General features: G+C 38.9%; 1 protein-coding gene across 4 annotated transcripts in view; it reads left to right on the top strand.

The window, feature by feature from the left end:
* Positions 1 to 24,355, top strand: part of AP3B1 (adaptor related protein complex 3 subunit beta 1) — a 163,270-nt gene that overhangs the window by 12,758 nt on the left and 126,157 nt on the right. For all 4 annotated transcript variants that reach the window (XM_048290851.1, XM_048290852.1, XM_048290854.1 and 1 more), the window contains exons 2-6: positions 1,254 to 1,329; positions 7,566 to 7,640; positions 12,877 to 12,972; positions 15,222 to 15,382; positions 20,573 to 20,639. In XM_048290851.1, the coding sequence (XP_048146808.1) occupies positions 1,254 to 1,329; positions 7,566 to 7,640; positions 12,877 to 12,972; positions 15,222 to 15,382; positions 20,573 to 20,639 (475 nt within the window). The remainder of the gene's footprint in view (positions 1 to 1,253; positions 1,330 to 7,565; positions 7,641 to 12,876; positions 12,973 to 15,221; positions 15,383 to 20,572; positions 20,640 to 24,355) is intronic.

The raw sequence follows: 24,355 nt of genomic DNA on the forward strand, positions 1-24,355 counted from the left end.
AGACAGGCCAAAGGGATATTCCATACCATATGATGACTGATCATCAGTAAAAGCTAAGAAAAAGGAGAAGGGGTAGGCATTCTTTCTTATGGTGTTGGTCTTCCAGAGCAGATGCTAAGTATACTAAAGCCCTGCTTCCTGGGCAGCGGCTGGACATTGCTGATTTGAAATAGAGAATAAATCTTTTGTTTTCCTTTGCTTCTGCATGTGTCCTTTGCTTTTGCTTTATTAAACTGTGTTTATTGTGACACATGAGGTCTTTTCCATCCTATTTTCTCACCCACATCTTGCTTCAGGAAGGGAGTGATAGGAGTGACTTGGTGGGCACCTGGTGTCCAGCCATGGTCTACCCACTTATGTGAAAGTTCACAGGGTTTGTAAACTTGGAAATTCTTCAGAGTTCTTTGGAATATTGCAGGTGTCTCTTCTTGAGCTTCTATTTGCTTGTATCTTTTAGTAATCAGGCAATCCAGATGTGACAAAAAGCTGTCAGAGAATCTTTTTTGTAAGGTTCCATCATCTGTAAGTGCAGTTAGACTGTGATTTGTTTACATCTAAAAAGCGAAGCAGGATGGGGTTTCTTATTAGTGACAACTCATGAAAAGCTGTATCTACAAGAGAACATTCTTACCAACTTGTTATTTTTGTGGGAGAATTTTATTTCATCTGTAAAGAGTGCTTGGACACTGTATGTATCTAATCATCAGGATGTCTTAGAGCTTGTAGAACAGACCTACTAGAGATCTGAGGCTTTTAATCCTGAGCACAGGGGATAGCAATTTACAATCCAGAAAGGCAAATAGAAGCACAAGGTTGTATCCTTGATTCTTAGTGAAATTCAGAGCATGCTGAAGTCTGGGCTTTTCAGTGACTTACATAAGCTGATATTATGTTTTAACACAAACATGTCAACTTCTCATTATTGCATCTGGGCCTCCCTGGGGGACAAGGGAGAAGTGAATAAATTGTTGGTTTAAACTAATCTCTTCTTGTACCTCAAGATTTCAGCCTTCAAGACAGGCTTCAGCTAACAGCAGATTAAAGTTTCACGGTCTTACATTATTGTTGGAATCTGATACGTTCTTTTGCTAAACTCTTCATTATACAGCATGTTAGTAAATACAATTTAAAAGTGGGCAAGAGGGAGCAGTGCTTCACCATGAGTTGCTGAACTGATTCAAGAATATAAAAATGGTATTCTGGTTTTAATTTTTAGTTTTTCTAATTGATGTTTTTCTGTATTTCTACCATAGAAATGAAGACCTAAAACAAATGTTGGAAAGCAGTAAAGATTCCGCAAAGCTGGATGCTATGAAAAGGATTGTTGGGGTATGTGATTTTTTTTTTTTGTTACTGTTTTTATTTGTTATGAGATATGGGGGTTTATTATTATTCTTTTTATTTCTTGGGTGGAAATAATGTTTTACTTTTACAGATCTGTACCAGGTTAGCACTTAAGTCTCTAAATTATCTTTAGAAGTTGTGGTGATGAAATGGTAAAATTCTTAACTTGGAATTTTGTGTAGAAATTGGTATATCTGGATATATGCAGTCATATGCTTTTGAAATATTTATGTAACAGTGCCAATATGCCTGTAAACAGCTCTTTTCAGTGAGACCTTGAATAGGAAATGGCTCCTGAAGAGAAGCTTCAAATTTGTCACACTGGAAACAACAGAAATTTGCAGGAATAAAATGACAAGTTGCATTTACTATTTCTATTTTATTAAATTGCATGAGGATCTTCTTTTTTGACTGAGCATGATGCCTGAATATTTGATGACATATTTCAGGTGAATGTGTACTCACAGAGGTGATTAAATAATGTTTAACACCATTGTATGTTTAAACCCTATAAAAAAAACCATCATGAAGTTGATGGTATGTATCCCTTTGTTTCTTCTTTAAAGTATTGGAAGAATGTGCTACAGAAGATTGTTCTGTGTGCACTTGACTTCTTTGTTTTGGGGCTTTTGAATTTGTTTTCTGTCACTGTTTCTTCAGTCTACTCTGAATGTGCTTTTTTTGTTTTGCTTGGGTTTTGCATACTTAATCCTGTCTGAGTATGTACCAAAGTGAGTAGGTACAGATGGTGTCATGTGATTGTGTTCTTTCCTCTGACTCCAGAGCTGGCTTCTTCTCCCTTCATGATCATCCAGTGATGAGAATTTTACTCAGCATGGTTGTCTTTTTGCCTGTAATCCCCTAGTCCTGCCAGAGGCATCAGTTACCTGTGAGATCTGGGTAACCTATCAACTGTTATTTCATAATGTCATTCTTGGTTTTGGGAAAGGTTTTTTTGATTCATCTTTTCCAGCATGATGCGGGATTGCTCAGGGTTTGACTAGTGAGAGTGGCTTACAGACGTGCTGTTGCAAAAAACCATGACCTTTATAAGTGCCATGGTTTTAGCATATGGTAAACTTACATTGTTCTGCTTCCCTCAGAAAAGATCTTTTTTTTCTGGTTTTTACTGTGGGCAGGAGGGTTGTGGCAAGTTGCCTCTTGCTCCCTTGGTTTTCTTTTTTGAAAAGTTGGCCAAATCTTTACCTGTATTTGGAAACTGTTGAAGCCAAATGTATGTGTGTATGTATGTATATGGGGGGGGAATTAGAAACCATTAAATTGAATCAGCTTTAAATTGTAAACGAAGGCTTTATAGGTTGATCATTTTCCTTTTTTCCTACAAAAAATGTTTTCATTACAAATGAGTGTGCAATGAGCAAATTCACTAATTTTAAATACTTGCTACTGCTGCACATCCAGAAGAGTTCTTAATGGCTTCTTTAATTTTCTGGAAGTGTATGATACCATGAAGCTGGAGATGTGTAGTTAGCAGTGATAGCTGTGGTCCTTGATTACTTAGGCTGAAGTGATCAGGCTCAAGAGCTCTTCAGCAAGGGAAGGCAGAACTAACTGGGCACATTCTTTCTTCTGCTTCTCCATTTTCCAATCTGACAATTCTTTCCAGTTTCCAGTTCCAGATTTCTGTCCTTTTTTAAGTTCACAGCCCTTGCTTTCTGTTCCCGTTCTAAGCACTGTGCAGTGCAGGAAGAGCACTACTTCCCCAAAGGCAGCAGGCACCTTCAGCTTCTTGGATATTTTTCCCTTACTCAGCTCCTGCTGCTTAAAGTAGAAAACAGCCTTCTAGCTTGTTAGGCTGACCATTACTTAACCACAAGTGAGTTGTTTGAACTGGATCCTCTGTTTTCAGTTTCTTTTATCTTCAAGGTATTTGCTGTTTCCTGTGCTGTGTTTGAAGTGTGTTTCACACCAGATACCTGGCACCAACCTCTGGTTGACATAACAAACTCAAACAATGAGCTTTGCAGACCAGGAGTGGGATATTGCACAGTATGAACATGAGGCCTTGTAACAATGGCGATAATGTTCTTGAGGAGTACAGAGGTGCTTCCGTGCTTACATACAGAGAGAAGCTTACATCTCTCAGGGATGAGATGTGTTTTTCAGAGATGAAAGGCTTCCTCTAGCCTTATTATTAGAGGTAAAAGGAACTCCGTTGTCAGAGTATTGTTTAACATGTCTCACTGGAATGCTAATTTTCAGTAGTTTTAGATAGTTGAAAAAACTATGTGCACAGAATCCACAACTTCTCTGGCCAACCTGTTTCACTGCCTCACCACCCTTGCAGCAATTTTTTCCTAACATCTAGTGTAAGCCTACCTGCTGTCAGCTTAAAGCTGTTATCCCTTGTCCTGTCACTACATGCCTTTAAAGAGGTCCCTCTCCATCTCTCTTTTAGCCCCCTTTACTTACTGGAAGGTGCTATAAGGGGTCCCCAGAGCCTTCTCTTCTCCAGGCTGAACAACCCCAACTCTCTCAGCCTGTTGTCACAGGGGAGATGCTCAGTAATTACAGTGTCCCTGTCCACAGAAGAGGGGTTAATCTTTAAGGTCCCTGCCAACCTAAACTGTTCTGTATGACTATAATTCTGTGATACCAATAGTTATCTTAGTATTTTAGTAGACTTTAAGAGTCTAAACCTTCATTTATTCATATAGGCATGATAGAGAAGTAGCAGGAGAACACTGCTTAGGGCACTTTTTGCTGCTGCTTCCTCCTTTAATGTAGTTTGTGAACTTTCTCCTAGGGAGAAGGAGATTCATTACAAATAAAACCAAATCTGTCTTCCAGAGAGTGACTTAAAACAACAAAATTTCAAGCAAAGGAGTTTTGATCTTTTCACTTCTCCCTTATAGGTGAAGGTACCTAAGCCTACTTTCAGCTAAAGTATGACTTTAATGATCAATGACCTTTTTTTTTTTTTTTGAATCAGTATGTTATTTTGTAGGTTTCTTCCTTATATGTGTGCAATAAAATAATTGCAATCTTTGGAAGAATATGAGCAACACTCTTGGTTTAGAAATAAATTTTTGTATATACATATTCTACTATATGCATGAAAACATAATAGCTGATATTTCTTTTAAAACGTTCATTGATATTATAACAACCAGTACCAGATCTTGAAACCTGTTTGAATTTCTGGGGAAAAATCAGTGGAATTTCACTCGTGATGATTTCAGAGCATAAATTTAGGAAACAATCACATGCCTGATTTCCCTCAGAGAGTGTCATCCATGTCTGTTTGTCTCTCACATGGAAAAAAAAAGTTTAGTACATCCTGACATTACAGAGCACTTATGCTAGAATGAACATTATTGTCCAGAAACTCCAAGTGTATAAGACAACACAACTGCAGAATGTCTAGGCACAGAAGCAAAAATTATATGATAGACCTTAGTCTTGGAAAGAACCATTATGTTCTTTCAGTTTAATGATCCATGCGCTAAGGAGGATCTACACTAGTCATTATGCAATAATGAATCAAAATACACTCTTTTAAAAGACGCTAAATACATATTTATATGGTACACTGGAGCTGTTATGGTTGATCAATTAAAGAATCCAGGTAATGCATGGGGTAATACTATTACAGCCTATCAGGGAAGTCTAAGGATCATCCCTGGTTTTGAGTATCGTAACTTCTGTTGCACTGAGATGATAATTTTTCATTCTGTTTTCTCTGTAATGCATCTTGTTGCTACATTCTACCTGGTCATTCTGAATTTGGCATTTATTATGGAGATCCCCCATTCCTGAAAGAAGTAAATTTATTTTAGATTCTTAGTTAAAAACCCCTTGAAACTCATATAATGTGCTTGCTTTTTCACAGTGTTTGTTTCACTTCCTGTGTTTTAATACAGGTGCAGTAAACAGTTTAAGATGTTAAATGGGGTAGATCAAAATGTCATGCTGGACAGCTGCTCTTACACCCTTTTGAAAGGCCGAGTAATAGGTTGAACTGCAGCTGTCTTCTTTCTTATTTCCAGCATCCTTCTTCTAAGCTTCTCAGATTTTACAGTTTACCAGGTATTGCCTGGCTTTGTGTGTTCTTGCTTTTGTTGCATGAGATCTTAACTCTTTATGCTTTTAATGTATTTTATCAATGAAATACACAAACAGATGTGTGAGTTGAAAATATGAAGTTTAATCAGCTGTACAACACTGAGTAATGGTTGGAATGTAATATTTATGGACAGGAGTATCTGCAGTTGCAGAACTCCTGTTTCCTTTTTTGGATCCCTGTGTATTTGTTGTTGCTTATGTGCGTTGGACCCAACATGATGACAAGAGGTGTCCCTCAGGGGTGTGTACTGGGACCAGTACTATTTAATATCTTCATTAATGACATAGATGGTGGGATTGAGTGCACCTTCACCAAATCTACAGACAGCACGAAACTGAGCGGTGCAGTTGACATACCTGAGGGATGGGATGCTATCCAGAGGGGTCTGGACAAACTGGTGATGTGGACCCATGGGAATATTGTGGGGTTCAACAAGGCCAAGTGCAAGGTCTGGCCCGTGGATCAGGGCAGCTGCCAGTATCAGCACAGCCTGGTGGATGAAGGGGTTGAGAGCAGCTCTGCCAAGAAGGACTTGGGTGTGCTGGTGAATGAAATGGTGGTTATGATTTGACAGTGTTCGCTAATAGCCCAGAAAGCATGGCCAGCAGGTTGAAGAAGATGATTCTGCTCCTCTACTCCACTGTGGTAACAGAGTCCTCACCTGAAGAGCTGCATCCAGTTCTGCAGTCCTCAGGACAGGAAGAACAGATGTGTTAGAGTGGCTCCAGAGCAGGCCACAAAAAGAATCTGAGTGCTGGAGCACTTTTCCTGTGAGGACAGGCTGAGAGAGTTGGGGTTGTTCAGCGTGGAGAAGAGAAGGCTTGGGGGAGACCTTGTAGCACCTTCCAGTATGTAAAGGGGCCTATGAGAAAGCTGGAGAGGGACTTTCCAGTAGAGGGCCTCTGATGACTTGACAAGGAAGGGATGGTTTTAAACTAAAAAGACATTTGATTTAGATAAGATATAAGGAAGATGATTTTACGATGATGGTAGTGAAACGCTGGGCCAGGTTGCCCAGAGAGATGGTGAATAACCCCATCCTTGGAAACATTCAGTGATGAGAGGCTTTGAGCAACCTGATTTGTGAACAGAAGAAGTTCCTGCTTGCTTCAGAGGGTTTGGACTAGATGACTTTCAGAGGTCACTGTTCTATGATTTGCTTAGTGAGATTTTGTGTTTTCTGATTACCTTGATGTTTGGGGGGCTGAATCTTGACCTTGAGCAAGACTCCCAGAGCTGGGAATGCTCTGGGTCTGTATTCAGCAGCACTGTAACTTGATATAACATGATCCTGAAATTCCAGGGTTTGCAGTTCGGACATAAAGTACTGCCAGGCATTCTACTGGAATTATATCTAAGCAGAACATTGTTCAGCTATAGTGTATATTAAAGTATTATATTCTGTCCTAGGTACCCAGTTTCCTACAAATAACTTCCTTCTTAAGATGTTTGTACAAGAACTGAAGCTAAACCAGAGTTTTGATGTTTTTGCTATTTATTGTGGCAATTTTATTTGTGACATGCCTTGTTCATTATCAAACATGAAAACTTCCTTTCAAAAAAAAAAACCCAATTGGTGGGTTGATTGATCTTGCTTTTACTGTGTGGCTTTTGTATATTCTTTTTTGTTCTGTAAAAACACTTTATGGCCTTTTGTGTTTTTCTTGTAGAAAACAACCTTGTTTTGTTTTTAAATTGTGATGTTTATTTTTATTTTTCTCCTTGGTTCTGTTGCAAACCACAGTTGTTCCAGGGAAAAGGAGTGGGAACTTGGGTTTTGTTGGGTACCTTTTTTATTGCACTCCACCTCCCAAAAGGTAATTCTGCAGGGCTTTTCGGATTAGCAAGGTCTTTGTTTTTAGTAATTTTAAAAATTATTTGCTGTCTTACATGTTAAAGTCCAGTTCATGGATTCCACTCCAGCAAACTCATAACCAGCCAGGACCCAAGAGTTTTTGTTGTGTGGATTGTATCCTGTAAGGTCTGATAATTAACAAAACCCCACATCTTTATCCTCGATTTCATAGAAATGAGATTTAAAATACAGATCTGTAATAAATCAAGAAAACCCAAACCATGTTCTAATAAATTATATTGTTACATTACTAAGATTTGTCTCTACTTTTTTCTTCAGATGATTGCAAAAGGAAAAAATGCTTCAGAGCTGTTTCCTGCTGTTGTGAAGAATGTTGCCAGTAAAAACATTGAGGTATTCCTCTAACTTGTTAAACATACTGTTATGGAAACTCTGTTTATGAAAATTTTATCTAATTGTATCAGACTTCAACATAAACCATAAAATCTCTGGTATCATGAATTTATTGAATTTAAATGAGTTTATTTCAATAACAGCATTATGATAATAATTTTATGTATAAACAAAGGAAACCTGTTGGGTGATTTAGAGGAAGAACATTTAAAAAAAATACTTGATTTTAGAAAGTTTGTGAAGTATGGTGGTAGTTGAGAAAAGTTATTGTAGTTTATTTGAAGTATGGTGCTTTTTGCAAAGCTTGGGGTTGAGCTACATTGTATTTTAAAACATCTGTTGCAGATTGAAGCTGCAAGGTAATGGCTGGGTAAAAAAGTGTGTTCTTGCATCTATATCAGGTGTTATTAGACGCGCAAGGCAGCTTGCTTCTGTATCTTTTTTTTTTTGTTTCTCATAAGAAAGCAAGGGAAAAAAAATCCGTCTTGGACTAGTGAAAATTCAGATATCCAGAATGCTAAAGAACTGAGGTAGTGTTAAATGATGATGTATTTAAATCCACAGGGTTACTGTTGTACAACCACAGGGTGTATGTAGAAAATGTAACTCTGATGCTCACTAGCATTACTGTGCATACACTGACAGCTCCCCTGCCGAAGTGTCAGAGTTATAGTCGACTTGACAAATGAGATTTCGATAAAAATAGCATCTGTAAGTTTATCGTTTGAGACCTCATGGTGCCTAACAAGCATCAGTCTGATGAAAGTAGAGTGAACATGCAATGACTTTAGTTACTTCCTACTGCTCAGGATCATAATTTTTCAAAAATGTGGGCAACAGTTGTTTGAAGCCTTGGATTTTAAGGAGAGAAGTCAATTGAATGCATGCTTCAATTTTTCTGTCCTCTTCTGAAAATATGTATTTCAGCCTTTATTATTAATAGGAACAAAAAATTATTTCTTCCCTGGTTTATGGCACTGAAGATTATATTTCCTGTAATAATGCCTTCAACAAACTCCTTTCTCACTCTAACATGCTGTGATATAATGGGTAAAACATCAGTTTTCATCCATATTTACATGGATGGATAGTGATAGTCAAGTTTGAGTTTAATTTTAGCTTTAAAGAAATTACTCTTTTTTAGCTACTACTTTGAAAACTTTGGGTTTTTTCATTCTTTGAGAGAGTGGATTTGTTTGGCCAAGGCCAAATATTGAGCTCTAGTAAGTCAAGGAGGCATAAGTGTGCAAAGATGCTAATTCAGGCTATTTCAGGAACTTACTGTATTAAAATAATTTTAGAAATTGTAATTGTTCTTTTAGTAGTAGGCAGTAAAAAGATACGGGATGAGAAATCAGACTAGTTAAATATTGTGTTTCACTTTAATTTGTGTTTGTAAGTTTTGAATAGTCTTATGTCCAGTTTTAAACAGGGAGACCTTACACCAAGGAGGAGTGCCTTCAACAATATTATTCATCTTGAGTGCTTTTAACTGTTGGGGCTGGAACCACTAGTCTGATAGAGGCAAGACTGTCACAGTTCCAGGCTTTAAGCCCAACCAGTAGTGAAGCTGAGACTGTATCCCTGGTAGGGTATGCACATACACATAAGTATTGTATCTGTATATTTATACAGAACAAATATGTATGTACAGAGGCAGCCACGTAATTTGTCACAGGATATTCAGGTGAACACAAACAGCACCAGCAGCTTGGCAGCTCAAGATGGTCTGGTAGTGGGAATGTGTATATATATACAGGATTCATGCACAGAGTCTGCCCACTGTCTGGCCCATGGATCTCAGTCACCCATGTTGTTAGCACCTGGACAAATGAGCCCCTAAGGCTGTAGCCCTTTTTCGTCTGCTGGTACAAACACCTATACACATATGAATGCCTCTAAACCAGGGCTCTTCTGGTTTCTCAATAGCCGCTCCCTCATGGACTCGCCTTTGGACACACAGGTATGTGTAGCTATGCGCACATACAACTGGACCTGACCAGAGCTTCCTTGCTCCTCTACTATCTAAACCCCTGTGGTTATGCCCTTGAAGAGATGCACAAACACCCATGGTTCTTGCCCCTAGAGACCCACAGGCCATGGGCTTTCCTTGGCAGCTGGATGGGACTTCACTGGTCTGTGCCATAGCCAGCTCCTCCTGTGGTCTCGCCCTTAGATGCTCACTTCCACACCTACTTCCTACCTAGGCCACTTCACCTACTTGTCAGCTCGTGTAGCTTGATCCACTTGTACACCTGCACCCATTCCAGTCGCTGGCACTGCAAACACATCGGCTCATGCTTGGTTTCATATGTTCTGGTCTCTTCAGTTACACACACGCTCATGGACCTTCTGGCCTGTGGTCCCAGCCCAGGTGTTGGCAGCCAGACCCTCACTTGTTCCAGATGCTGCCCACCCTGGACTTAGAGATCCCTACAGCTCGATGTCACATTCCAGTTGCTGGAGTTGTACTTAAGTCCCCTCACTCCTGGTCTCTCTAGTTGCTGGTGCCCATGGACGCAGTAGCCCTCCAGTCTGTGGCCTGACTCTAGCTGCAGGCACGTAAATGCATCTTCGTGCTGAATAAAGAGTACCTCACCAAGGAAAACAGTTCAAAATTAAATTTAGCAAGTCAATGCAACAGGTTGTGCTATTCACATGCAGGGAACAGAAGGATAGATGTACCAACTATCAAACTGTTCAGATGTGTCCAGCCATCTTATCCCTCTGTTTTTCCCTTAATCCTTTCCAGATTATGTAGATTTCCCTTGCTTCTCCTTCACTTTAGTTCTTCCCCAAAACATCCCATGTCTTGTCTAAAATAACTCTTTCATCTCTGTCCCATGTCTGTACATGTAAAAGACCTTCAGTCTGAAAGATGCTCTGGTGTTTGTTGACTCATGGTGGTTTTAACACCTGGGCATAGGAGCTGAGGCTCTCCAGAGGTTGTTCTGGGGGGAGTGTGGCAGTGTATCCTTTCTACAAGTCCTAAATATGGTTTCCCTCCTATTACCGTGTTTCTTTCCGCATCTCTGAGCTGATGGTTCCTGTCATGGGTTTGGGAAAAGCTAGAGCAGGGTGTTGTGTGCACACATCCCTCCATCCCCTTTGTCTCTCTGTGCTCCTTTGTGGATGTGAAGATGAGGTTTTAGCACATAACATTAATTAGCAAAAGGCTTTCACTGATTATATTTTATGGACCTTTTCTCCTATTTTAGAACAAATAGACAGTTATGTGAATTCACATGTCATCTTCTATACTGTAGTTAAATTCCCTCATTACTTGTTTTTCCACCACTTAATGCTAACATATTTGTGCAGGAAGAGACTGTTAGACTGAAAAGAAACCAGGACATTCAGTAAAGCCATCTGACAAGTTTCTTTATTAATTTGAGTTAGATGACAAGTTTAGGTCTTAGTGTAGGTGTACTTACAACCATCTACTTAGACCTTATCTGTCTCAGGAACCTTTATCGTGGTCCATTTTTTAGGATGCTTTTGATATTATGAGAAATTACTAGATTGTCAGAATCTTAGTACATTGATCCTGTTTCCTGAAAATGTTTTGCCAAATTTTTCCCTATTCCAGGAGTTCTTTCCCAAATATGTCTGTACAAATTACTGCAGTTTGGGAGCATAAAAAGCATAGATTTATCTGAGTAACCATCAGAGTAGCTCAGCTGGTTAGAGCATGGTGCTAATAACACCAAAGTTGTGAGTTCCATTCCTGTATGGGCCATTCATTTAAGAGTTGGACTCAGTGATCCTTGTAGTCCCTTCCAACTCAGAATATTCTGTGATTCTGTGACTTTGTATCCGTGTGAATTTCCTGCCCAGAAATGGCTGCTATTTTTGTTTTTTTAAACCAGGGCTAAATGCTCTGATGCAGAAAAATGGAGATGAAGAAGTGGTATAACATGTTAATTTATTTGAAGAGAAGCAAAGGGCGTCTTATTGTTTACAGAACTGCCTTTTTTTTTTTAAGTACATGCTGACCTCAGCTTGATTATGTGCATCAAGTCATGGATGGTAAGGATACAAAAAGTGACCTAATAAACAATCGGTGGTATAGAACAAAAATAAGTCTTCATCAATAATTCATGGATTTTGATGTGGTTATATTGATAAATTAATTAAACAAATCTGCCTGTGTTCCTCAAGCCTAATGTGCCCCTGTTATGATTAGCTTTATAGAACAGAGCATTTTAACATTGAATGAAGGTAAATGGTGAAAGAATGGTGTAGTCACGAAGCTCTGAGTGCTTCCATTTCTAGTCACAGAATGGTTTCAAGGAAAGGAGGCTTTCTTTGCACACCTGCAGTCATTCAGTGCACAGGCCTCTTGTGGTCAATGTTGATTGCTACTTCTCTATGACTGAACAAAAAATAATTTAGTATGGTGTGACCTTCTGTGATTTAATATTATGGTTTTTTGCCAGAATTGGCACAAAGATAGATCTTCTGATAGTGACAGTAATTATTAGCACAGCTGTAGTTGAGGGTCTTTCAGAATTTTTCATTATAAACCCCAACAGTCAGTTTACTACTCAAATGTAAAAAAATGTTTTCACTGTTTCCTGGGTATGTAGTGGTCATGATGGGGTAAAGTGAACTAAATTGAATACCCTCCTCCCCAAAATCATAATGAGGTTTTCTTAGTCTTTGGAAATTGCATCCTTTGTAGTATGCTTATATTGGATCTTTTGAATGCTTGCATTGTAGTCATGCAGAGGTGAATCTAACATCCTTTGTTTCCATCCGAGGCAAGTGTTTTTTTAATCAGATTTGTACAGTGTAAGTTACCACACTTCAGCTGTAAGTTATATTCACTTTCAAATGTGTTAACATAATTGATTTTGAGTTTCAGGGTAAAATAAAATGGACTTGTTGAAATTCTTGGCTATTGCAGTTTAACCTATTTTCTATAAGAAAAAAAATAAGGTGCTCAAGTGATCAGTTTCCCCATGTCAACATCTTAGATTATTCAAGTCTTGCAAGTTAATAATATAAAGCAGTACTTTGTGTTATTAGCCTTCATCTGTCTGTTTCATTAATTAGATAGCATTGCAGCACCTCAGGTGTTCTGTAGAACATTGGAGAAGCACATGAGTGCTCCAGGAGTCCGGAGCTTTTTCTTCAATAAGAAAATGTTGATAAAAATGTGAAACCTAGGAGTTAGTTTTATAGAATTCTAAAATTTTCTCATAGTGATGTTCACTGTGGTTTTTCTTTTCAGATAAAAAAGCTTGTGTATGTTTATCTGATGCGCTACGCAGAGGAGCAGCAAGATCTAGCATTATTGTCCATCAGTACTTTCCAGCGTGCTTTAAAAGTGAGTGATTACTAAATAACATTTTATAGGGAATTCTGAGCTGGTAGCACAAAAATAAAAACATCTGTGTAAGTGTAGTATGGTAAACTAAAGCATGTAAACATCTACATCTGATAAAGTAGTTTCAAGTTATGTGATTGAACAAGTTTTTCTGACCTCAAACCTTATCAAGCAGCTAAGTAAGCCTGAAAGAAGTAAAGTTACTTCACTAAAGAAAAACAGCAGAATGGTGCTTTCAAATCCACATGCAAAACATTTCATTTCTGGAATGACTTTTCTCTGTATATACATATATATATATATATATATAACTTGTGTATATGGAAAAAAGACCCCGTTGTTACCATGAACCACCTGTGTTCCTTTTAGTTTACATAAAAGAAAGAGCTTTGTGTACAACAGAGAATTGAAACATAAGGAAGACAGTAGTACCTAAATTAAAATATTCAGTATCTGCACATGGTACTTTTTCATTAAAAGCACTGAAAAAATAGCATTTTGTACTCTTTTGTTTCAAATGAGGTAACAATAAGAAATGGGATTAGACAGCAAAGTTTAGGATTGCCTTTGAAATGTGACTGTGGAGAGAAGAAAGATTTATTAAGTTTTTGTTCTGAAATTTGGCCAGTTTCTATATTAAGACTGGGTTTTTCTTGTACCCTTCTTGTACCCTAGGCTCATTTCTGTTATGTCACTTAACCCACACCTTGCATCTTGTTGGAAAATGTTGCAATCAGAGCACGTGTTGTGCAGCTGTAGGAGGATCCCACATCAACTAGAGGGTTTTCTGCCCCCTTCCCTTGAACTTTCATCTCAATGTCATATGTACCGCCTTTACTATCTCTAACTGCCATGAAAAGCTACAATTCAGATGACTTTGTATCCTGTGTTTTTTGTGATATATGTGTACAGTGAACACTCCTCATAGCATAATGCTTTTAAAAGCTGTGGGTAATGAGAACAAAAGGAGGAGTGATAATGTTGGGGCTGAGTAGCAAAAAAAATAACTGGTGGTGTGGCAAGGGAATAGACACCAAGCTAGTAGAGATTGTCAGCAACTAAAGAAATGACTAAGCCTGCTATGAACTATAGGTCTCTGTTCATTTTTTGTAGTGTTTTGTTTCTCAATTTGTGATGATTATAATTCGGCTTTATGTGTGGAGATATTTTTTTTTTTTTACCTTCCCCTGTGCAAAGAACTTTTATTTTAAACTTAAGTCACTGCAGATGAGCTTTGCAAACTCTGGTAGAAACATGATATTTTTCCAAAAATGGTCAAATAAAGGGCTTTCACCATCCAGACACTTACTACTTAGAAGCTTTTAAGATGAAGAAATTTTGAGATCTTAGATGAATTGATAATTAGGTAATACCGGTCTGAAAATATATGTTACCAGCTCTAAGTCCTTGGGAGAAATGTTCTTTGGGAGATTGCAGTCTGGCAGTACAATGAATTAATGATGCTGCAATTTCACTTTGCTAGATTTCAGAGGATTTAGTAGTTGATTAAGCAACATTTTTCTCTTGTGTTCCAAGCCCATGATAAATTGATAAAGTTTACATAACAGTTCATCCAAATACAGATGTGGGATCTCCAAGCTAACCCTAGTATTGTAAAAAATGACCAAGAACTGGGGCAAAACAAGAGAGGATAAGAAACAGAAAAAAGCCTCAAAACATTTACCCTAATATTTTGACATGTTTTTTAAAATTGTTTTTGTTACTGGCTTCAGTTTGTATCCTGCAGTAAAGTATAAAATGGATTTGTTGTCAAGAACTTGAGTGGGAATGTCACAACTGAGAACAACGTTTTCGTTTGACATTTCTTAAATATAAGTAATAAAATTGAGCTAGTGTGTCTTTCAGAATATCTGAATTCCACTTGGACTGCAGCAAATATATCAGATTATTAAATAAAATACTCAGTTTTTTAATCCATAATTTACATATTGTACTTTCCAAACCAAAATATGGTAATGCTTTCCTTTGTAAAATTTTCAGATTTTCATAATATGTAATGTTCTCTTTCTTATTTTGTTTTACTTTTTTTTTTGTTTTGTTTTGGATATTTCTTCGTGTGAAGTGTGGCACATTTTATTATTAGCATGGCTAAATTCACTTGCAAGTTTGACTCAGAAAGGTTTACATTTTAATGTGTCCTCACTAATTAGTGTAAACACAGCAGCGAATTTAATGGCTTTTTTCTGCACTATCTTATTTTATTTCTCCTCTTCACTCTTGTTCCTTAGGATCCTAATCAGTTAATCCGTGCAAGTGCTTTAAGAGTTCTATCCAGTATACGTGTCCCAATTATTGTTCCTATTATGATGCTTGCTATTAAGGAAGCCTCTTCTGATTTATCTCCTTATGTGAGAAAGAATGCAGCCCATGCAATCCAAAAACTGTACAGGTGAGTGATTCTGACAATTACTGAAAAAGAATTTTATAATAGTTGTGGGCTACGTTTATAAAGACTACTGTGAGTTTGGCATGTTTCAGATCCATTTCTTTAAAAGTATAGGGTGGGGGTAGACATTCTGTCACTCAGCTGGTTTGGTTGTTATTCAAGCAATTCTCTTGCTTGCTAGACTAACAGGATAATTATAAATATAATTTATACAATAAAACCTGATGCATTATATTTTGTTTTTTAATATACTAGTTACTTTCATCTATGTAACCACTGTTTGGATGGGTGTTCTCAGAATCTAAGATTTCTCTGTTTCAAGTCTTGTATCTTTCATCCTGAGGCATTTCCCTGAAGGTAGTTTGCAGCACATGTGACAAAAGAATGCTAACTTCTAGAAATTTTATCTGTGCAAGTCCAAATCTTTCAGATCTTCCTCTTCTTCTTCAGAAATCCTTGCTGCGAAAGAGTTCTTAAAAAGATGTGGGCACTGGTTTGCAGAGATGGGGTCAACAGAACCTGTACCTTTGCAAAACATCTCCGGGCATTTATTTTACTACTTACTTCACTTTTATTTTGTCTATGCCAAAAAGGGGAGGTTGAGCGATGTTAGAGGTTCTGAATCAGGTAACCACCTAGTCACAAGGCGGAGCATGTGTTCCTAATGGGCATATACACGCAGCTATCTATACAGATCGGCAGAGACAGAAATGAGCAATCATGCAGACAATACCAGCACCAGCAGCCTTACTCTGGTGCTCTCTGGCTGATCAGAATACAGACCTATTAGCATGCCTAGACGTGTACAATATGGACCCCAATAATAATCCCAGGCGCTCAGTATTTCCAGTAACAGGCTTTTGATCCCCAGTCTCCCAGTCAGTGGCACATGCAAATGCATAGTGCTTGCAAACCTTCTGCACTTCCTACTACAGACTCCCTCAGGCAGGTGCGTACATGCCCAAACCTTTCACTGGAACACTATGAATCCCACAGTGTCTGGATTTAGACACAAAGGCTGTGCTGTAGGAGGCCCATATACCTTATTTCTACTTCTCTTGCATTAGGTGGAGAGGAAGTGGGGAGAGAAACAGAGAGATTAAGACACTCAAATGGGTATCTGAATAAACTTCCAGACCTTAGAGTCTCTCCAGTAGCTGGCCTGGATAGCCTGGGGCCCTCTGGTAGACACAATCTCCAGTTATTGCACTCAGACACACACAGAGGTGTCTAGCCTAGGTCTATGGCCCCACTTCAGTATCTGGCTTCCCAAGGCATGTAGCCTGGTTTGGTATTCTCAGGCACTCATACACGGACATATATACTTGCTCTGGTTGCTGGTGCTGCAGTTGTACAGGCCCGTATATCCCATGGTTAATCTCCAGCTTAGATCTGTGTATCATACATGTACACAGAATAGAGACTGCCTGTGTAGTCATCAGGTTCACAGCATGGATAGGTAAGTGTACAGCAGCAAAGCATTTGCATACAACTGGCTTCTTTTATGCATCTCTCCATTTTCTTGGTTTTGTTCCTCCCAAGATCCTTTAGATCCCTCCATTTCCCTGCCTTTCATTTCTCCCATAAACATCCCACAGTAAGTATTGTATGATCCCAAAACCTGTGTCTGGCATTGCATAGTAAGTTTTAGCCCTGTAACTAGTAATATCCCTAAGTCTTAAAGATGCTCTGGAGATTCTGCCTTATGGTCCGTTCATTTCAGGACTGTAAGGCTGATGTCTTATCCATGGCAGCTCTCTGACAAACCTGGGTAGAGGCTCCTTCCTTCTGGTGATCTTTATTTTTTTTTTTTTCCCCTGAGCTGAGTGCTCTCATGTGATACCCTTTTAACATGTAACCTAACAAAAAAGAATGGATTTAAAGTCTCTTCCTGCTATTTGAGTAGTTTTTTGTTTCTTAGTAACTGGTTCCAGTACACAAAAACTTTTTGGCCTGAATTATTCTCTATACATACAATGTCCTTTTTTGCTGGTTTTTTTTTTCCTGATAGTATCAGAACTCTTTGGAGGAGTTCAGCAGGAGAAAATGGTCCGTTAGTGGCAGCAAGGTACAGTAGTATCTGGTCAGCAGGCTATTTCAAGGAATTTTTACTGAAATTGATGCTTTCATTTCTTGTTTTCATGACAGCAAAGTTTGTTTTACTAGCAGATTAAGGAGTTCATTGGTAATTGGTGCAAAACTGGAAAATGATGAAATCTAATGATTAAAAATGACCTTTCATCTGTCATCTAGTCTCCAGATATGACTGCATCTTCAAATATAACTTACATATTTTCTTATCTCTGTTTCATATGTTATTCTATGCTTGTATGATGTAAGTGGTAACATATGGAAGTCATCCTTGCAAATAGAATAAGAAGACAAGTTTTATGGTAAAAGGTAGAGCACATGGTAGAAAGCACAGTAGCAGAATCTGGAGAAACTTGCCTTACTTCCTTCTACTTTCCATGAATTCCTAGTGGTAGTAAAATGGACATGTAGCTTCCATAACGAAGGAAAACTAGTGAAACTAATGTTCTGTAAAGGTTTCCTTAATGGTTCAGAGGGCCTGTACATCCTTCACCAGTTTTCACTTCATGCAAGCATCCTAGGTGTCATAATGCAAGATTTCAAACTGCTGTAGCTGGAAATTCCTCCTTACCTGGACTAGAGTAAGCTTCGTGATTACTTCTGAGTGGAGTTGGAGCTAAAAATTGTGTCCTTAGTAGTAGGATTTCGGAGCTGGTTATAAAAAGCATGTGAACTTTTATTTTCATATTTTCAAAACTTGTACAAATGCTGTATCTGTAATGCTGGTTAACCATGGAACCAAGGCAGAGAGTGTAATTTTCTTGGTCACTGGAAGAAGCAGCAGTATTGGAAACTGGTGAAGAGGCTATCAAATTCACCTGTCCGCAGGCAGACCCAGTTGGCTTGCCTGCAAGCAAGAGTAGGTAGTAGTTAACAGGCTATCTTGGCAGATGTTTAAAGAAGGTTCATGACTAGTAGCTAGACAATTCAGCAACACTCATCATACACTGGTGGCAAGGCTGACTATTGGCTTACTGCAACAAGTAAGTAATTTCACAGTACTTATTTTTAAGTTGGTCTGAATCAGAATCCTGAAGGGGATGGACTTTTGATATAAAGGTCACTCAAGAGTTAATATGCTCTCCTACATCTAGCTACTCCATCTTCTGCAACCATTTGAATAAGAAGCAGTAACAGTTTATTCTAATATGTCTGTATGCTTCATTTGCTTTTTTGGTTTTCCCAGCTTCTCTGCCTGTTTAATAGTTCTGTATTTCAGTTAGTGCTCTAGTCAGGGTTCTGGATGCAGGTTCAATACTCCAGTCTTCCTTATATTTAGTGTCATGGTTTTTGGATGGCTGTCTGCCCTAGAAGAGCTTGTTTATTAGTAGTTCAATCAATCCTAACAGCAGGAAGCTTACATATCAAGCAGAAAAGATTTCAAGCATAGTCTGAACAGCAACATTTGTGTCCAATGCAATCAACATTCCCAGGTATGTTGAAGTAATTTCATCACTGAAGATGTCAGACATTTTGCTTATTTCACTTAAGAGTGCATTTTGAAGATATTAGTAGCTTCTGTCTATCAGTTGAAAACTGTACTGTGTTGGCAGCGAGGTTTGGAGAAGGACTACTTAAAAGTCCCATCACTGGTATTACAAGATTTCATACTAGTACTAGATGCCATAATGGGAGCAAATCACAGAGCTCTTCAGCCTCTTCTTTTATTTGCACTTTGAAAATGGTCCCTTCCTTGTCTAAAATATCAGGACAGTGGAGGGGGAGAAATGTAAATTCAGTTACTGGGCACCTTACTGAAGACTTTCTTGATGACATAAAAAAAATGCTTTTGCTCAAGTTTTTTAGCTGTAAGCACTCTTTTCTCTCTAAATTCTCTGCCAATTTTGAAAATTCGGAGTAAGACCTATTTGAAAGACTTTTGGCTTTTCCTCTGAAGGTTTTGGTCCTTGGCAGAAGATCCAGTAAAACTCCTTCTACAAAAATAGAAGTTGGAACAAAAGGTGATCATGAAAGTACATATGGAACAATGTACTGTTACTTCGCTTATGATGATAGTGGCTTCTAACAAAGTTTTGTTACCCATTTTGCATGTTCTAGTGTTGCTGGGTATTAGAGCCTTAGTGAAGTAGTACTCAGCTAGATAATCACTTTGTGAATCTGTACCTGGAAGGATACACCGTGTATTAGGACAGTCCATCATTCAGCATTAAAACTGAAGTATTCAATAATGACCAAATACTCTCTCACTTACCTGTAATTGTATCCATGTTGAAATGACTTTTCAAAGGCATAGAACTACACATCTCTATGGGTCTTTGTACTCAACTTTCTCTATTTTCTTCTGACTTGGCTTTAAATTCTTCTATGCTGTATAGATACATGAAGAGGAAGCAACTGGAGTGAAAAGTTGGTCCTTACTTGCCTAAGACACGGGTTTGACAATAGTGGATATCTCTGGCAAATTTTTCTCTGCTCTTGTAATGTGAAAAGATACTACAAAGGTTGTTCCTTGCAACTTTTGTTTTTCCTCTGCTTTTGCTATTTATGTAGCACTTCAAGCAGTCTATTTTTCATTAGCTTGCACACCAGCTTTGTATAGGTACACTTGAATACAATGTCCACATTTTTGAGTTCCAGTACTTCTGTATAAAATTAGTGGTTAACTTAAAAGTGGTTGAAGTCTTACTTGAAGCTCTGTGTTGATAATTAGATAATAAAAGTATCATTCTTCTCTGTTCAGATGTTCATTCACCACTGAATTATTTATACTGAAATTCATTTCTGCAAAAGCAGTGAGAACTTTGTCACTTAACATCTGAAATTCAGTCAAGTTTTCTGTGATGTTGTTTGGCCTGTCTTAATGTTTTTTAGATCCTAATTTTTTAATGAGTTTAAATTTCCTATAGAACACACATAAAGGATATAAGATAAAATAGTATTTATAATTTAATTTTATACTCCTAACTTATTTTCAGTCAAGTTCTTTTCCAATGAGTCCTTTGGAATACTTGATTTTTCTGGAAGTGGTTTCTTCAATGTTCTTTGTTTCTGGTTTTTGTCTAAAGGTCAAAAAACCAAACTTGCTTTGATTTTGGATATGTCTGACCAAATTAGTTAAAATAATTTTATTTTTATTTCTAGCCTTGACCCAGAGCAAAAGGAAATGTTGATTGAAGTGATAGAAAAACTTCTGAAGGATAGAAGTACGGTAAGAAACAGTTTTTGTGACACATGCATATATTTTTAAAGAGAGTACTCCTGAGACTCTCATTCAGCAGTAAGTAATACGTTTTCCTAACCCTTGCCAATGTGGTTTTGTATGCTTTTAGATAGAAGTATCATTGGGTATTTATGCATTTATAGTATGACTGTAATAGTGACCATCCTTTAATAAGATGTAATTTTACTTGCATTATAAATCTGTTAATTAATTTTTTTTTAGCCTGTGTTTTATGTATGCTTCTTTAAACTTTATTTTGAAAATCAAAGTTATATAATAATATGAATCAGTGTGCCAGTGCACTTTTTCATTGGGAAATTAGTTTAATAATTTCAATTAGTTTGTAGTGCTGTAAGAATTTATTACTTGTGTTTGATGCACAGTGCGCCTATTGACATCCATCTATCTTGCAGTGTGTATAGTTATTAAAAAATTATATTTGCCATGCAGTTGTTTATTCTTGCCAGTATCTCCACTTCTGGTCTGGTAAATAAAGAGGTGTTCTGGCATAATTTCTGTAAATTTAACACTCCTATTATATTTTACCTGCCCTATGTAGCCACAGGTTTTCCATATGAACTCCTGGATGTCTCACAATGGTCACACACTTTATTTTGTTTTATTTTGCAAATAAGTTTTCCACTTGTATCTAGAAAGGTAACTGATCAAAGAATCAAAGTTGGATTTCAAAGAGAAACCTGATTTGTAAATTAAAACATTCTCTTGTTGCAGAATGGTTAGAGGATCAGGGACATGGATTATTGATAAAGGGAACAAATCAATAACAGAACTGTACAAAGCAAAGGCCTGCATGAGAAAAAGCCTCCATGAGAAATGCGTGCGTGAGAAACAAGCCTGAGACCAAAAAGGGAGTTTTTAGGAGGTACAGTGCTGTTCTGATAAAGATGTGCTGACCATGAGAAGGGAGGAAAAACTTTGATCTCTCAAGACAAAACATAAAGCTTGCCAAATGTAGTCTTTTATCTAACCCAATTATGTAGAAGTAAGAATGCGCCTTCGTAAGTTTAATTAAAGAACTGATAAGCATGTATACTTTCAATACTATATAAGTGCCTCTGTATTGCTAATAAACAAAGCTTGCTTTACCAATCACATCGGTTGTCTGCATGGCTTCCCTCACCCGAAGTCGGCATTTGGCGCCCGAGCAGAGACTGGGACTTCGTTTTCTTGACTAAGGTGGGAGACCGAAAAGGCACCGATAAGCAGCGATCGGGGGGCAAAAGATCAGCAGCTGCAGGCAAGCGTCTGATCCGTGCCTGGACTGACCTACAGAGGGGTCCGCTGTATCGGCTGACAAGGGCAAACCTGGGAAAAGGCTGCACAAATCCTGTCAACAGGGGTTGCGGTAATACGCAGATGCGGTAGGACGCAGATATGGAAACAGAGGTGACCCTTGATTTATTTTTATGCTTTTTAGAAAAGCGGGGAGTTAAGAAGTAAACCTTTGTAAGGAACTAGCTGAACCAAGATCGTTCAAAAAGAAAGCTAAAGAAGTAAAAGCTGTCGGTTTAACCTGGAGAGCAGTAACTGGCACTCTCGCAGAGCTGAAAACAGAGAGGACAGTGGCTGCAGATGCCATAGAGGCTTTAGAGAATAGCAGCTCCAAGAAAGGAACAGACGGGGGTCTTACGGAGAGGCGGGCAGAGACCGGAGCGGAGCCCAGGGTAGCACGGTCCTTTGGGCTGGCCGCGAGAAAACCGATTAAAAGCACAGCAGCACCTGTCTGCTCACTGCAGGAGCTGCTAAACTCAGCAGGGCAGGATGTTATCCGTCCGATGTCTGAGAGAGTAATGGCCGCAAACGCGGAAGCAGAGCCGCCCGACCCAGGGGGCGGGGCGCAGGCGGGCCAAGGAGACACAGGCAGTCCTGATGCCTGGCCGAAAGCGGCAGAGCAGCCCAGAGGTCCTAAAGCCCAGCCAAAAGCGGCAGAGAGCAACCCCCCTCCACCGAACAGCGAAGTAACGTCCAGCTGCGAAGCAGCTTCTGCAGTTTTGTTGCCTGCAGAGCCAGAGCCAGCCAGGGCTGCCAGGGCTCAGCCCCAAAAGAGGGAGAAGCACCAAGAAATGATGCAAGAAGTAATCAAAAAGCCTGCTGACTTATTTACATGAAGCATCCTGCAGTTTATCTTTACAGCAGATGTCTTGTGTCCGAATGATTGCATCAGCATCGCACAATTGTTGTTAACCCCTTCACGGTTCCTGCTCTGGGAACAAACGTGGAAGCAGCTAGCACAAGAAGAAGCTAGCAAACATCAGGGTGACACACAAGACCCACTGTATGCACGCCAAGCTGACATGCTAACTGGAAGCAGAGCTTACAGGGCAACAGTAACACAGCTGACCATGCCCGTAGTAATTCATCAGTTGTCACAGACTCTTGCCCACAAAGCCTTGTCAGCAGCCTTAAAGGATGCAACTGAGCTCTCTGAAGAGCTCCAAGAGCAAATGTTCCAAACACTTGCATTTGAAAATGTTAATAGGCAAACTAAGACAATTCTTGCGATGCTGCCCCAAGGAGCAGCTGTAAACGAGATGCTCATACATGCTACCTGTGCAAAACAGTCATCTCAAACAGCTGCTTTTACTGCAATGCTGCAGAATGTCCTGCAACAACAGGGACAAGTCATTGCCGCAGCACTGACCAGAGGGGTGCCCAGCAAGCGGTGCCGTGCTATGCTTACAAGACCCCGAAGCGAGAAGGCGCAGTCAGCATCAGCTTCTGAGGAAAGTGACGCCACTACTTCAACAGCTGGAACTCTGAGACCTCTGTCCCGAGAAGCCTTGGGAGAGGCTGCAGACGTGGCTGAGTGAAGGAGCTGAGGACTTGCCAGATCCACCACCTCCGTAGCAGGAGAAATAACGAGACTCTGGGGTGAATGTAACAGCTGCCCTAGGTGGTTGCTAGTGACTTGTGGTGGGTGTCGGGGAACTCTCTCCAAAGGCAAAACCAAGACGGAGAATTGCATAAATTTTTAGGTATAGCTTCAGACATAGAAATGGAGTAGGGGATTAGTTTTTTGACTGTCTTGAGACAAGAGTATTAGTGGACATTTTCAATCAGCTGTCCGCCCATTTAGATCAAGTGAAGGCAGTCAATTTAGCTAGCATTTATGTTTTTGTCTGGTGCTTTAGCAGCCAGGGCTTACGCTATTTTGCATAAACTTGCTTGCTGGGAGAGGGATAAGTTAAACATAACTTCGCAAATGCTTGATGAGTTAAGCGTAGATGTTACTAGTGTTAGACATACAATATTACAAAATTAAGTAGCCATTGATTTTTTACTATTAGCTCACAGCCACGGCTGTGAAGAGTCCTAAGGTATGTGCTGTATGAATCTTTCTGACCACTCTGTCCTGATTCACAAGCAGATAAGTGAGTTACATCAATTAACCACCCAATTACAGAAAGAAGATGGTCTCGGCTTAGAAGGATGGTTAAAGTCACTAGGTTTAGGACCATGGCTAGTTTCACTTGTGTAGCATTCGATTACTGTAGGACTAGTAATATTATTAATAATAGAGTGCTTACCTTGCCTACGTCAATGCTTGCAAAAGATGATATACAAAGTTACTACATCTGTAGCCAATCAAATATTACCTTTACAAAAAGAAAAAAGGGGAATTGTTGCAGAATGGTTAGAGGATCAGGGACATGGATTATTGATAAAGGGAACAAATCAATAAC

The sequence above is a fragment of the Corvus hawaiiensis genome, chromosome Z (assembly GCF_020740725.1).
Source record: "Corvus hawaiiensis isolate bCorHaw1 chromosome Z, bCorHaw1.pri.cur, whole genome shotgun sequence".
Classification (NCBI taxonomy): domain Eukaryota; kingdom Metazoa; phylum Chordata; class Aves; order Passeriformes; family Corvidae; genus Corvus; species Corvus hawaiiensis.